General features: G+C 46.3%; 1 protein-coding gene across 1 annotated transcript in view; it reads right to left on the bottom strand.

The window, feature by feature from the left end:
- Window positions 1-571: 571 nt before the first annotated feature.
- PNPLA1 (patatin like phospholipase domain containing 1) overlaps window positions 572-14,517 on the bottom strand; it is a 35,357-nt gene continuing 21,411 nt past the window's right edge. Inside the window, 8 exon segments of the mRNA XM_010994483.3 lie at window positions 572-622; window positions 2,336-2,406; window positions 2,409-2,458; window positions 3,666-3,732; window positions 6,135-6,692; window positions 11,897-11,957; window positions 12,890-13,099; window positions 14,200-14,265. Of these exon segments, the coding sequence (XP_010992785.3) occupies window positions 572-622; window positions 2,336-2,406; window positions 2,409-2,458; window positions 3,666-3,732; window positions 6,135-6,692; window positions 11,897-11,957; window positions 12,890-13,099; window positions 14,200-14,265 (1,134 nt within the window).

Genomic DNA, 14,517 nt, shown 5'->3' with positions numbered 1-14,517 from the left:
CATTTCCTCTACAATTACAGCAGGACTCGGGGAAGGCTGGGGCGGCCCGCTCAAGCCGGCCGCATCACATAATCTCTGGGGAACTTGTAATGGCTGCGAGTCAGATCAGATCAGCTCCACCAGGGTAGTCCCACGCGTGACTCAAGTGGAGTCCACTGGTTCCAAGCCAAGCCTTTAGTACGCTGTACGAACAAAAACAGACAACAGAAGAAGACACCACAGGAAACAGAAATGCCTCAGCCCTGTCTGACCCCCCCGAGTTCTGCCTTGTGGGCGAGATCCTAGGAGCTGGGTTGGGAGGAAGGCTCGAGCCCAGCTGGCTGGGAGGAGGCTGTGCTGCACCCTCTTCAGTGCCCATCTGTGTTGACGTCCATCTGTCTGTCCACAGGAGGGTAGTAGAAAGACCACAGGGAAGCTGGGCGGGTGTTTAGACAAGAAGGCTCCTGCCCGGGGGAAGCAGGACCCTCTAGACAGATAGGCTTGGCAGTGGGTGGCACCTCAGTCCCTGGAAGGCCTGGGGTGAGGGGAGGGTGTCTGAGAGCCACGAGGAGAAGGCTCGGCCTCACCGGCGTCAAGTTCTCTCCTGTTCCAACTCAAATTTTCTCTCTCGGCTCACAGCTTCCTAGAAAAAGGACACAAATTCATCACTTCTAAGTTCCGCATCTAGGACTTCCCTCCCCTTATTTCCACTGAGAACAGTCCCCACAGTTTCATATGCCTTGGGCATCCTGAGCAAGTAGGTAAGCTGATGGATGAAAACTGGAAATCTCAAGGGTTCACTTTATTTTACAAGGGTCTTTTGCAAAAGGAGAATTCCATTTGCAGAGCAGGAGTTGATAAAAGAGTGTTTGAAACATTATTTGATGTACAAAAGTCTGGCTTTTCAGGAAGGGGAAAGAAGAAGAGTGGCCTCTAGGGTGCTGAGTACATTTGTGCAGGCTGCACACTGCACAAGGATACACTGCTGATACAAAAGGATAGGCAGCTCATAGACATATTTATTTCATATGTTATTTGTACAGTTTTCTGAATGTTATGTATACATTTTGTAGCTTTGTATGTCATTCATACAGTTTTCTAGCAGTTGGCTGTCAATTGTTCAAACAAAATCAGTCTATCACAACAACCTTCCAGCTGGCAATCAAGCTCTCAAGGAAAGGGTGCTGTTTTCTTAGTGCACAAGGCATTACATGGGCTAATGTTGGCTTTGACTGTGACCAGGAAGAGGCAGGTAGGGGCAGAAAGGAAGCTGAGCTGATGGGGCTCAGGGATCACCACAGCATCCCTGGACAGAGCAGGGGCACCCTGGGGAATTCCACATCTCAGGGCAACTGTATTCCTGGATCTAGCTGGGATGAGGCCTGTAGGTGACCCAGACTGTCTCGGAAGTGGAGAGAAGAGAGAAAGCTGGGTGGACAGGGAGGAGACCTGGATGTGAGAAGTCGAGGAAGCACATATGAAGGGAAATGAGACAAAAAGGGGGAATTGGAAGTCCTGATTTCTAAGCCTTCCTCTACCTGCTCTGTGACCCTGGGCAAGTCACTTGCCCTCTCTGGAAAACTGCAGGAAGACACCTGCAGAGTCCACCTTGAAGAAATGGGTCAGTAAAAAAATCAAAACTTGGCTTATATGGGGCTCACAGTTTGGCAAATTAGTTGATTTTACTCTTGTCTTTGGTCTAAAGTTCAATTTGGGGATAAACTCTTGAAAGTTGGGGATTGAGTTGAATTCGTCTTTGATATCCTGAGCCCAGAAGAGTGCTTGGCACTAATTAGGTGCTCAGTAAAGGTTAAGTGATTATCAATGACAATTTAATATAGCCAAAGTCTTTAAGAAACAGGCTTAACATTGGTCAGGACCTTTAGCTGAAGGTTGGCAAAGTTAGGAGCTCTACACATTGAGTCACATGGGCACCCACCTGCCTAGTCTGGTTTTTAAGTATAGTTCTATTCAGAAGCTGAGAGGTAGCTAGTTAACCTCTAGGAGTTATATAACCATAATATCTACTAATTTTTGAGTGCTATTACACACCTTCCACTCTGTGAAACAATTTACATGGTTGATCTTTTTAAACCCTCACAACAATCTTATGAGTTGGTATTAGCCCTATTTTACAGATCAGGAAACAGAGGCTCAGAAAGACCAAGCATCGTAAGCACACTCACTGGGTGAGACTGTGGCAGAGCAGGGATTTTATGTTGAGTGAGTCCGACTCCAAAGCCCAGCTCCTCATCCCCACCCTCATTGACTCCCCTTCTACCTCTTGTAATCTTTCTGCAGACCGTTCCCAAAGCCCACTCCTCCCTGTGTTATTAGAAACATTAGTCATACTCACTGCATTTTGCTGCCTGTTTTTTTTAGATCGTGGATGTCTTGGGAAGCCTCTGCTGGTGCCACTTGTCTTTTGTTCCTCTTGAATACCTTGCTCACCCAATTGGAATCTTCAGCAGGGCTCTCCCTGGGCAAATAGATGAAGTAATGGTTGGTTGATGACCTGTCTTGTGTACACCACTATTAGGGCCCTGCTCTGGTTCAAAAGGTAGACAGGTAGACACCAATGCTATGGTTCTCTACCCTGGCTGGACATCAGCATTCCCCAGTGAACTTTTATTTTGTAATCAATGTATATTTATCTAAGTAACATCAGGCCAACTAGTCAGCTGAAACTCACACTTTTATACAGTTATATGTCAATGCAGTAGAGTTTAAATCATGTGAACAAAATGCATAAGTTATGCCCAAGCACAAAATGATTAAATTTAGGGAAACACTTTCAAAAAGTTTTATAATTAAAATTATACTTAATGTGAGAAGCAGGTATGTTTAATATACTTGATATGATATCGAGTGGAAATATCAAAAATAAAAGTGCCTCAGGCCCTGTCTCCCAATACCCACAAGTGTGGCCATGGAGAAATTCAGCCACTGCCAGAGCTACCGGAAGGCAGGGAGGGATGGAGTTAGGGGGCGGAAATACCCTTGCTCCACCCTCTGATCTCCTGCTGGTGCCTCCCACTGGCTAACCCAGCTGGCACTCAGCCAGCAAGGGAGCCTGGGTAAGGAAGTTCCCAAGGAAGGGAAAAAAACATGGCTCCCTAAGCCCTCTCATAATGACTGCAGAGACAATAATGGAGTACTTGTTACACAACCCAGACAATTGGTGTGCATTATAAACAAAGATTTTCTGGGGACAGTCTACAGTATAGGAATATTAGCCCCCTTATTATGCTGGTAGAAAATAATGTGAATTAAGGGAAGTCTTTGGTAGAGTCCCTTAATTTATACTGTGCAGGGTCCACACCTAAGGCTAGGATGTAGCATGCCTGCTAGCTGTCTTGAACTGAGACATCACCAGGAAGTCAGATATGAGGGTGCAGACTCTCCCACTGCATTCAGAGTAGGTACATTCTCCTGTGTGCACAGTGGGGTGTTGACAGGAATGGCACTGTCAGCATGAATAGGCTCATTTCCCACACGTTGCCCCCACAGAAGAAGGGAGAAGTTGGGGGAGTGTCTGTGAACTGTAAGGGGGTGCACTGTAATCACACAAACCAGGAAAGGATCCCAGTGCTCCTCGGGCAGCTACAGAGATGGAAAGTATCAGAGGAGGGGGCTCCTCGTCTGACCGAAGGAAAGAACATGTTCCCAGTTGAGGAGACACTTACACTGCGTAAGGCTTGCTGGCGGTTTCCAGAGGTGTGGTGCTTTTTGAATTTGAAGAGGCAAAGGAAGCTACAGCCAAAAATAAAAATACAGGCGACATGAGTGAGATGGGGTGGGGGAGGAGTACTCAGTCATTTTTTGAAATAACAATATATTGGAAGTAAGTGAGGATATCTGAAACAGTAAAGAACTCTCTTATTCTCATATTTAGGACCAGAATCATATTGTTGGACTTGACTGAGATCCAGGGCAGTATCATCTGTGAAAGGCCTGAAGCTAGTCCTTGATGTAATCTTATCAACAATTTCCTTACAAAAAGCAGCTGTGTTAGGGAAAGCTTTCAGGAAAATCCCTCATAGAGGCCTGAACTTCTTCCATCACCTGCTTTATTTAATGGTTTTGTCTTTTTTACTGGAATAGAAAATTTGAACAGTTTCACGACCATTGTTCTTAAGTAAGCTCTTTGCATGTTTTTTTATGCTGATTTTTTTCTTTGCATGTTTTTAATCAGCATGGGGATATATAATATATGAAAATTAATACATAATTATGTAATATATGTAAATAATAATAATATAGAATATATTTAAATTCCTCTACCTGAAGTTCTTTCATCTGGGGACCTGTTGGATAACCCTCGCCCTCCCAAATCTATGTGTGGTTCCTTTGTTTATGGGTTTTCCTAGGAATTTTTGCAATACCTCCCACCCCCAACAACAACATGGCCATAGCAAAATGACTGATATCACGAACCCCTGGGGGCTCCACTCTGCTCAGCTCCCTCAGATGGCATAGGATGTCCCCGCTGACACTCAGCTGGAGGCTACAACAGGGTTTCTCGACCTCAGCAGAACTGATGTTAAGGGCCAGGCAATTCTTTATTGTGAGGGCTGTGAATCACCGCAGGATGTTTCACAGCATCTCCCGACTAGATGTTACCCACTAGGTGACAATTAAAAATGTCTCCAGATATTGTCATATGTCTCCTGGGGTAATATGACTCCCAGTTGGGAACCACTCAGTTATCTGAACCCTCTGTCCACCCCCAATATGAGTGAGGAATGCCAATTCTGGGCCCAGGATTCCTCAGGCCATTGGCTGCCTTAAAGCACAGGTGTGATAATATAAAATAAATGCATTTCATTTAACAAGCAATAAGAGAGCAGATGAAACACTTTGACCAGTTTTCTGACTCATTGTCCTGATATTTCTGTCCCATTGTGAGTAAAAGAATCAAAGTGAACCTATTCCAGGGAAAGGGGGCTCATCCCTGACTTGGGGCAGATCCACAAAGAAGGAAAACTTGCTAATCTCTGCTACTGTATATCATAATAACAATAGAAGCTTGGCTGATGGACCATGAGGACCTGGCTTCAGCCCATCATTTGGGCCCCTCTCCCTTGATCCCCACTCAGACCATCCACAGAGGCCAAACAGATATCTTCCTCACCCTGAATGTACCTTGCACCTTCCTTCCCTGCACCTCAGCCTCTAGAATAAACAAAATCTGAAATGTTCTTTCTACTCTGTAGGATCCTACAAACCACAATTGTCAAAATCCTGCCCATTTCAATTCACCTGTCACCGCCAAGAAGCCTCCCCTATTCCTCCATAGAGAGGTGATCTTATTCTCTATGAATACCCCCAACACTATTTTTGTTAGTTATATAGTACCTAAGAATTCTTCTTGTATTTTTGAGGTTGGTATCCATGCCATTCCTTCTGTTGGAGGGGAGATTTCCTGAGAGTGAGGAATTGAGAACTATTCATCTTTGCGCCCCCAGAAAGCTGCTTCTCAAACTATCTGTAGTGAAGAGCCAGTTTTTTAAAATCCTGTTTACAGTCCATAAAGGACTAGTACTTTTGTGAAATGCAATGCAAATGAATTAGTAGGAAAATGACCAAGCTCTTGGATGTCAAGTCTCTATATTATTGTGATAAACATTTCTAAATGCTTACTCTCAATTTCTGCACTCATTTCACTGTGAACTAGTAACAGATAATTCAGAGGCTTTTATTGGTCCACAGACCACTCTTTGAGTAGCATCGCCCTGGCACAATGGCTTTCACAATAAAAATAGCAGTTCTCAAATGTGAGAGGGCTAAAGAATCATCTGGAGGGCTTGTGAAAAAAAAAAGGAAGACAGCTGGGTCCCATTCCCCCAGAATCTGTGATTTAGTAGGTCTGTGGCAGGGCCTAAGAATTTTCATTTCTAACAAGTTCTCAGGGGATGCTATTGCTGCTGGCTGGGGACCACACTGACAAAGATTGGACTAAGGTAGAAACAAAATGTCAAGTACACTGCCCTCTTGTGGTGCCCTGTCCTCATAGCAAGTAGAGCAGCTAACGCTAAGGGCTAACTTCACCAATGCACCCCTCTAAAGCTACAGTAATTAGTTACCATGCTGTTACACACTTGCCAGTGGGCTCAAGATATGAAGAAGCTGTGAGAAGCCAGAAGGGTCCATACCTTGAGGATGTTCAGGGTCTGGTTCCTCCATAGGTGCAGGTGATGATGGAGGAGAATATTGGGGCAATGCTGGAAGTGCTCCCACAGCGGAAGGCCCCAGGGATGGCTTGGGGGACACAGGTGACTGAAGGGGTGGGGATCTGGGTGGTGACCCAGTTGGTTGTGCCTGCTGTGATGGTGATACAGGTGATTGCCCGGGAGTCGAACTGGGTAGTAAGTGCACAGCTGGGCGTGATACAGGTGGCAAGGCAGTTGGAGGGTGTGATGGTGACGAGGCCAGTGGCAATGCAGGTGGTGAAACAGGTGACTCCGCAGGCCACTCACGTGTGGATTCAGGTGCCTGCACAGGTGGGGACAGAGGTGGACCATGGCCACCCATTTCTCCCTCTTTGGGATGTGTGTGAAGTTGTGTGGATTCTTTCAGACTAGTCCGCTCTGTTTGGAGGCTTGGTTGACTGCGTTCAGGGCACTCATTGCCAAGGGCGAGTTGTATCTGGCAGTACAATTCTACCCGGGGGAAAACCACTCTCTTGGAAGGAGAATTAAGGTAAGCAGCATCTAGAAAATACAACAGCATAGGGTCACAGGTGGCATTAGTATCCCCCTGGCATCAGTATAGTATTTACAAAAAAATGGTTTCCCAAATTATTTTCATATAAAGGATTAGTGCTTTTCAATGGCCTTTCTTTATTTACTTGAATTTATACTGAGTATGTGACTGTGTATTGACCCACTTTTTCAGTGGATACTTATTGAGCATCTATATGTACCAGGCATTCCACTGGGCACTGAGGAGGCGAGGTAGACAAAAGCAGGGGTGATGGTTCCTGGCCTGTTGGAGCTTACAGTCTAGCAGGGAGGCAGGCACTGATCACCCAAAAAAATTCAAGTTTTTACCAAGACAAGAGGTAGGAAGAGAGGAACGTGGGACTAGGAGAGAGGGAAACAGGGAGGACTTCAGTGGGAGGTCTTCGGAGGGAGTGATGTTTGCACCAACACAAGAATGGGGAACAGTCCAGGGCATGGCCAGGGTGGGATGGGGAGTAGCACCCCCGACAGAGGGAACAGCACTCACAAAGGCCACAGGTTCGAGGGAGCATGAGAAAGCTGAGGGCCTGAAAGGTCAGTGTTCATGGAACAGGGGTGGGGACACTTGTGGTGGGAGATGGGGCTGAGGAGGCCACTTATAGGTGGCATCAAGGACCCTTGGTTTTCATGGAGACCGTGAAGACTTACAAGCAGGGAGGTGCTGACCTGTCTCTGGTTTTGACAAGATCACCATGGCTGCTGTGTAGAGACTCATTGAAAAAAGCAAGAGGGGACCCAGGGAAACCTATCAGGGTGCTGTGAAGAAGAGGTGTGTGAGGCTTGCACCTGGAAGGAGCTAGAAAGAAGTAGAGGATTCTGTTTAGGAGGTAAAATAAATGAGAATTGGTGGTGGATTGATTGAGGGGCGAGAGGATGTATGTAGTTTGCATCTTCGGATGGATCTCGGTGCTGTTGGCTGAGACTATGATTGTTGAGGGGTGGGTCCGGGGAGAAGTAGGGAGAGCACAGATTGAGTTTGTTTGGGACATGTTGCATTTAGGGGGCCTTTGAGATACCAAGGAGAGATGACAAACCCGTAACCCAGTCTAGTCATGAGAAAAATATCAAACAAACCACAAGTGAAGGACAATCTACAAAATGTCTGGTCAGTACTCAAGTCACTGAGGTCATTAAAAACAAGGAGAGTCTGAGCAATTGTGACCAATAAAAAAGGAGCCTAATGAGACAGCATGACTAAACATGATGCGGGATCCTGGGCCAGAGAAAGGATACTAGGTAAAAACTAAGGAAATCTGAATAAGGCATGGATTTTAGTTAACAATGATTTATCAGTATTGGTTCATTAATTGTAAACAATATGCCATACTATGTACCAAATGACATATGTACCATGCTATAAGATCTAACAAGTATGAGACATAATAATAGGGAAAACTGGATGTGGGGTATATGGAAACTCTCTGTACTGTTTTCATATTTTTTCTGTAAATCTAAAACTATTCTAAAAAATAAAGCTTATTAAAGGTCTAGGGGAAAATGGGCAAAAGAATTGAACAAACACTTCACTAAAAAGATATTTGAACAACTAATAAGCAGATGAAAAGATGCTCAACAACACTAGTCACTAGGAAAGTGCAAATTAAAACCACAATAAGATACCACCACACACCTATTAAAATGGCTAAAATGAAAAAGACTGACCATACCAGCTGTTGGTGAGAATGTGGGGAAATTAGAATTCTCATACACTGTTGGAAATATAATATGGTACAACCACTTTGGAAAACAATTTGTCAACTTCTTAAAAAGTTAAATATACATTCTGGGTGTGTGCCTTAGTCTGTATATATCCAAAAGGATTGGAAATAGGATCTCAAAGAGATATTTGCACATCTATGTTCATTGCAGCATTATTCACAATAGCCAAGAGGTGGAAGCAACCCACATGTCCACTGATGAATGAATGGATAAGGTAAATATGCACAGTGGAATATTATTCAGCCCTGAAAAGGAAGGAACTCCTACAATATACTACAACATGGATGAACCTTGAGGACATTTACCCAAGAGAAATGGAAGCATTTGTCCAAACAAAATCTCATGCATGAGTGTACATAGCAGCTTTATACATAACAACCCCAAATTGGATGCAATCTAAATGTCCATTAACAGGTGACTGGATAAATAAACTATGGTGTATTCATACAGTGGAATGGAATGCAGAAAGGAATGAACTGTTTACACCATGCAATGATATAAATGAATCTCAGAATAATTACGCTGAGTGAAAGAATGCAGACAAAAAAAGAGTTCATACTATAAGATTCCATCTATCAAAATTTCTAGAAATTGTAAATTAATCTATGATGACAGAGATCAGGGTTTGCTTGGGGATGGGGGGGATGAGGGGCGGTGGGAGGGGTCCCAAAGGGGCATGAGGAAACTTTGGGCATGACGGATTGTTTCATATCTTGATTGTGGTGCTGGTTTCACAGATATGTGTGCGTGTGTGTATGTGTTGTGTGTGACAACTTATCAAACTGTGAGGGAGGAAGCGGGGGAGGAAGGAAGGCCAGTCTAGCCAGGCAGGCCTGGATGTGGGATGGGTATCTCAGACACGACATCCTCTGAGCTCCAACCTCCCTCAACGCCCACGTCCACACATCTGTGTGAGGAATGTGGATTTTCAAGGATGCCAGCAAGTAGTGACCTTCCCTTTGGGAGAAGGCTGCTGCCAGGGGAGGCCAAGAATGGAGAGGGAGGCAGCAGAAAAAATTAGGTGGATGTGAGCCCTTAGGAGGAAGGAAAGAGAGGGTGCCCGGATGTGAGCTGAGGAGTTGAGGGTGACACCTTGCAGGTGTGGCTTCCTGGTGGAGCTGATCCCTGTTTAGATAGCAGGCGGGAGGCTAGAGCAGACTTCTGTTTTCTGTTCCCAGATGGTAGGTGGGGATTAAGAGTGTAGCTCTGGGCACCAACCACAATTTCTCAGGATATGTTGGAATCTCCTTCTCGCATCTGGTGCCGGGAGAAAACTCCAGCCCCACCAAAGCTAAGAGGATTTAGGTGGTAATGTCAAAACCTGCACTGAGAAAGCCACACACATACTGGCAAATAGGAAGAGGAAGCAAAAACAGCTGGCAGCCAGCACAAGACATTTTCTCCCTTATGAGTTGTGTCTGTTTCTACTTGGAGTGATTCCAAGACCATTGGGAAAACCTGCCATCCTCCATATACTGCCACAATTCAGGAGTGGATGCCTGCAATGCTACTCTTAGAGTTTCATCTTTGGGTTTAAGACCCCCATTCATACCTGTTGAAAATGTCCACCTGCTAAGGGTGGAAGGGGGAAGATGAGAGGGCACTGGGTTCCCCCCAAGAAGGTAGAATAAGGGGCTACTAGAAATGAGGGATAATAGAGATGCTTAACAACTCACTTTGCAACACTCTCCAGGGCTTGCCCTGAGAGGAAGAGAAAGGAAAAGTTCTAGGGGAGAGACAGGTATGGAGGTAGCCAGGTAGCCAGGCTGCAATCTGAGGTGTAGAGAGGTTTCCTGGGGCAAGGAATTGGTGTCTGCTCCAAGATCCAAGAACCAAATCAGGGAACCCCCAAACCCCAAGTCCTCAATATACACCATCACTGAGGAAAGAATGGAGGGGCTCCCCAGCTGGTGGTGGAAAGGACCCTAGGCCCTAACCAAACCCTCCTATTTCTGAGGCTCCATAGGTGAGACCCCCATCTCCTCTGCCACCACACCTCTCAGGTTGTCCTTTTGGACACTTGGGGCTTAGCTTCATAATTGTCACCTATGTAAATGTGGAGGAGGCGTTGGGTGGGGGGGAGTTGTCAGAGGATAGTTAGGGTTAGGAGGAGTCTGTCCTGCAGAGAGGTGAGAGGAGGGGCCTGTCTCTGAGGTCAGAGGGGGCAGTGGCCTGGATTGACTATGGTTAGGAATAAAATTCTGAAGTAGTTTCCACCATTAGTCCATTGTACAGCTGAGAAAACTGAGGCCCCAGGAGATTAATTACTTGCTCAAGATCACATAGCTGGTAGGTGACAGGAACCAGGATCTAGACCTTTTTTCCAGATTAGGAACCAAGACTCTGAGAGGGGCAGTGATTTCCCCGAGCTCACACAGCTTGGGGAATAGGGATTCTGGACCAGGGCTACTTGCCTCCAGAGCCCACATTCTCTCCACACTGCTCTCCTGCTCCCACCACACTTGTTGGGAGAATGGACACAGGAGAAAGCAGAGTCAAGACAAGGGGAGCTTAGGAAAGCAGTAAGCAACTTTGAAGAAAAAAGGGAAACATATCTAGGGAAAAAACTTCATTTAACCCCTTAATCTCACTCCTAAAATATTTTTTTAAACTACATGCACAAAAAGCTCACCACAGTATTGTTTATAATACTGAACATTCAGAAACTCAATAATCAAACTATTCTGTACAACTGTGATGGAATATTACACAGCTGCCAAAAAGGTAGTTACAAAGACCATATGGCAACATGGAAAAAAAATTATGATATAATATTAAGTAAACACCCTTTGATGCAGGAATCCCTTTTTCTGGAAATGTGCTCTATGGAATTAATTCTAAATATGGAAAAGTCTTTTTCTCCCCCTTTCCTTTAAACAAGTATGTTTGCCATGGCCTTCATGGAGTTAGTGTATAATACATGTAATTGGAATCTTCCTTCCACCCAAATAACACACAGAGGATACACAGGAGTGGAACCATGTTTTCCAAACCAACATGGGGCAAGGGCTCTTCTCTCTCATTTGTTGATTAATATGTCACTCAAAGTCTCACACAAATGTAAACTAGTCACATCTAGTTCTACATTAACAATATAGTTTTATTGGAAAGAGGATGAAATGACATGAAAATGGAGTTCTCCAGGAAGATACGAGGTATGTATTTCCTAAACATCATTTTTAAACCCAGAATATATTTTTTACAAAAGCCCCAGACACTGTCCCATCAGTTAATCTAAAGCCCCTTTTCCACTTAGATCCTAATTTCTGGCCACAGTGGCCTGTCCTGGACAATGAAGGCTGTCAGGTTCCTGCACCCATTTCTGGCTTTCCAGGGAGAAGGACGTCTCCTGTTCACAAACTTGGGGGAAATGTCCCTCTACTCAGCCCTTCTACTTCCTGTTTTTGTCCCACCCTCCAAACCTCCCCTTCCTTGGGGCCCCACAGGGTACTTACTCAGCCGCCTCAAGTATAAAACGACATCTTCATACCCTTGGTAGTAGTAACTGTGCAGGATCTGCAAGGTGGGGCACCAGGAAAATAACTAAGGCTGTGGCAGCAGACATGAGCGGTCGCCTTGCCCAGAGCAGCTACTTTCATTGCTCTTAAGCTTTACTTGATGGGATTTTCAAAATGCACCCATCCAGTGTCCCATCTCTCATTATCTGCTAAGGTAATGGGAGCAGTTTCTGATCATGTGTCCATAGAGATGCTGCATGAATGTGTCAAACCATTCACAGCTGGTCAGTACCCTCCCCTGGCGGGAGAAGGTGAGATGTTTACAGTAGAATCAGAGAAGGTGCATCTGGACCGTGTGAAAAGCAGAGTTTGGAGACTGGGTTCAACTCTCAGTGCTGCCACTTATTGGCTGTGTGGCTGTGTGAATGTAACCTCTCACAGCCTCAGTTTCTTCACCTGTAAAATGGCAATAATAACAGTATCTATCACAGAGGATGCTGAAGGATTGCACAAGACATTGCCCACAATGCCTTTTTTGTAAAGGGCCAGCTAGTAAATATTTGGGGCTAGCAGAACATGTATAGTCTCTGCCACTTCTTCTTTTTTATTTTAACAACGTTTTAAAAATAGAAATCCCATTCTTAGCTCACAGGCTGTATAAAAACAAGCCACGGGCTAATCTGACCCCTGGGTCATAGTTTGCTGACCCCACATTACATGTCAGAGTGGATGAGTTCAGGCAACATTCTTTTCAGTGATTCTGACATCATCTCATTTTACAGGGGAGAAAACAGGCTGGGAGCACTTAGGGCACTTGTTCAAAGTTACATGCCTAGTTAGCAGCAAGACCAGGATACAGCTTTAGGAGGAAGTTTAAGGGATCATTTGAGGGGAGAAAACACAGATGGAATGCATGGGCCACACTGGCACCCCAGCCTCCATCACCCTCCCCCACTCCCCCTGCCCCTCCAGGTCTCTCCCGTCTCTCACCACTAGGTCTGGGGGGAACAGGGCATGGGTCATCCTGGTGATGTTCTCCAGGGACAACTGGAAGGAAAAGTTGAACAAGCGGAAGTCGTTGAAGATGGCAGGGCAATCCCGGGGGCAGATGTCCTGCTGCCCGCTGAAGGTGGAGATGGTGATGGAGTCAGTCCAGAAGGAGCAGGGCTGCATGCCTGTGAAGCCTCCGTCAATGTACCGCTGTGGGGCAGAAAGAGGAGACAGAGTGAGAAATTCTCATATGGGGTCAGAGGTCTGCTACCCTACTCAGGGACATCAAAGAAATGGGTCCCCCAGGAGAAGCCTTGACACTGACGTCCAGGTGGGTAAGTGATGCCCCTATGGTCACTCAGTGAGACTATGGTGCCTCTGGACTCCCAACCCAGTGCTCTGTCCCTGTACCATCTCCCCTCAGCTAACCTAATGGTGCTGAGGCTGGGGCTCCTGGGCCTCTGTGGGGAGGCAGGCATCCATACTGGATAAGGCAGGAGTGAATGCTCCGCAGTCACAGTTACCCCTTGTGGAGTCCCTCAGTGGCTGAGGGCAGAGCTGGGGAATGGAGCCTGTCCCCATAGCCTTTTGAGAAGGTGTACACATGGCGGGTCTGAGAAGGCTGTGATATATCCCCGCTGCAGACTGCCATGGGTCCAAGCTACCTCCCTCTGTGTTGAGGTCAGGCATCCTTGGCACCCTCCAGAGACCCTCCGGCCATGACCTTGCCATTGGCCACTGTGTGTCCACCTTCAAGTCCCTTCCCCTCTTGTGGCTTCTGTTTCCTCAACTATGAACAAAGGACCACACATACCAAGGCTCTAACTCTCTGGGGTGCCTGAGAATTACATGCATGACATGCACTACGGGGTCCATCTGCTAGCTAAATCCTAATCTCTGGATCTCATTTTCTCTGTACATAAAATGAGGGGGCATGAGTTAGACCCTCCTACTCAGAGTGTGGCCTGTGGACCAGCAGCACCAGGATCAGCTAAAGCTGGTTAGAGAAGCAGAGTCTCAGACCTACTGGATTTTCTTATGGGGAACACCTGGCAAGCCTGTGGAGTCAACTTGCCGGGCTCAGTAATGGGTTGGTGGGTCCAGAGAGAAGCCCAACCTGGAGAAGGAAGGTCATCTTAAAGCCCAGAAATCCATCTACACTGGGAACGCTGCATAGGAAAACACAAGGACCTTTTCAACTCTTGGTGTTCCCACTGAATTCTGAGACCAGCCCTCCCACATGTGGGTCACAGCGGCCCCGAGGCACCCCTGGATCCCAGCTCACTGCCCTCGCATGCTGAAATACTCACCACACCACGGTAAGTTGGAGGGATGAGGCCGCAGTACACAGGAACAAAGCAGCTGCAGTACAGGGCCTGTGGGGAAAGAATGGGGCTGAGAGGCCCAAGTCCTGGGGACCAGGTTGGGAGGGCTCACCTGCAGGCTTCTGGACCACTGCCAGCCTGTCCCTCCTTAAACCCAAGGTGGAGGCACTGCCCTGGGAAGTGGAGCCCCAAATTGATTTCCTGGCTGGGTCCTTGGTAACCTATTTGATCAGTCTGGACCTCATGTCTCAGCTTTAAAGGGAGAGGGTGGCCTCAATGATCTCCAGGGTTCCTTCTAGCACC

Source organism: Camelus dromedarius, chromosome 19 (assembly GCF_036321535.1).
Source record: "Camelus dromedarius isolate mCamDro1 chromosome 19, mCamDro1.pat, whole genome shotgun sequence".
Classification (NCBI taxonomy): Eukaryota; Metazoa; Chordata; class Mammalia; order Artiodactyla; family Camelidae; genus Camelus; species Camelus dromedarius.
This window is presented reverse-complemented; position numbering and strand designations above follow the sequence as displayed.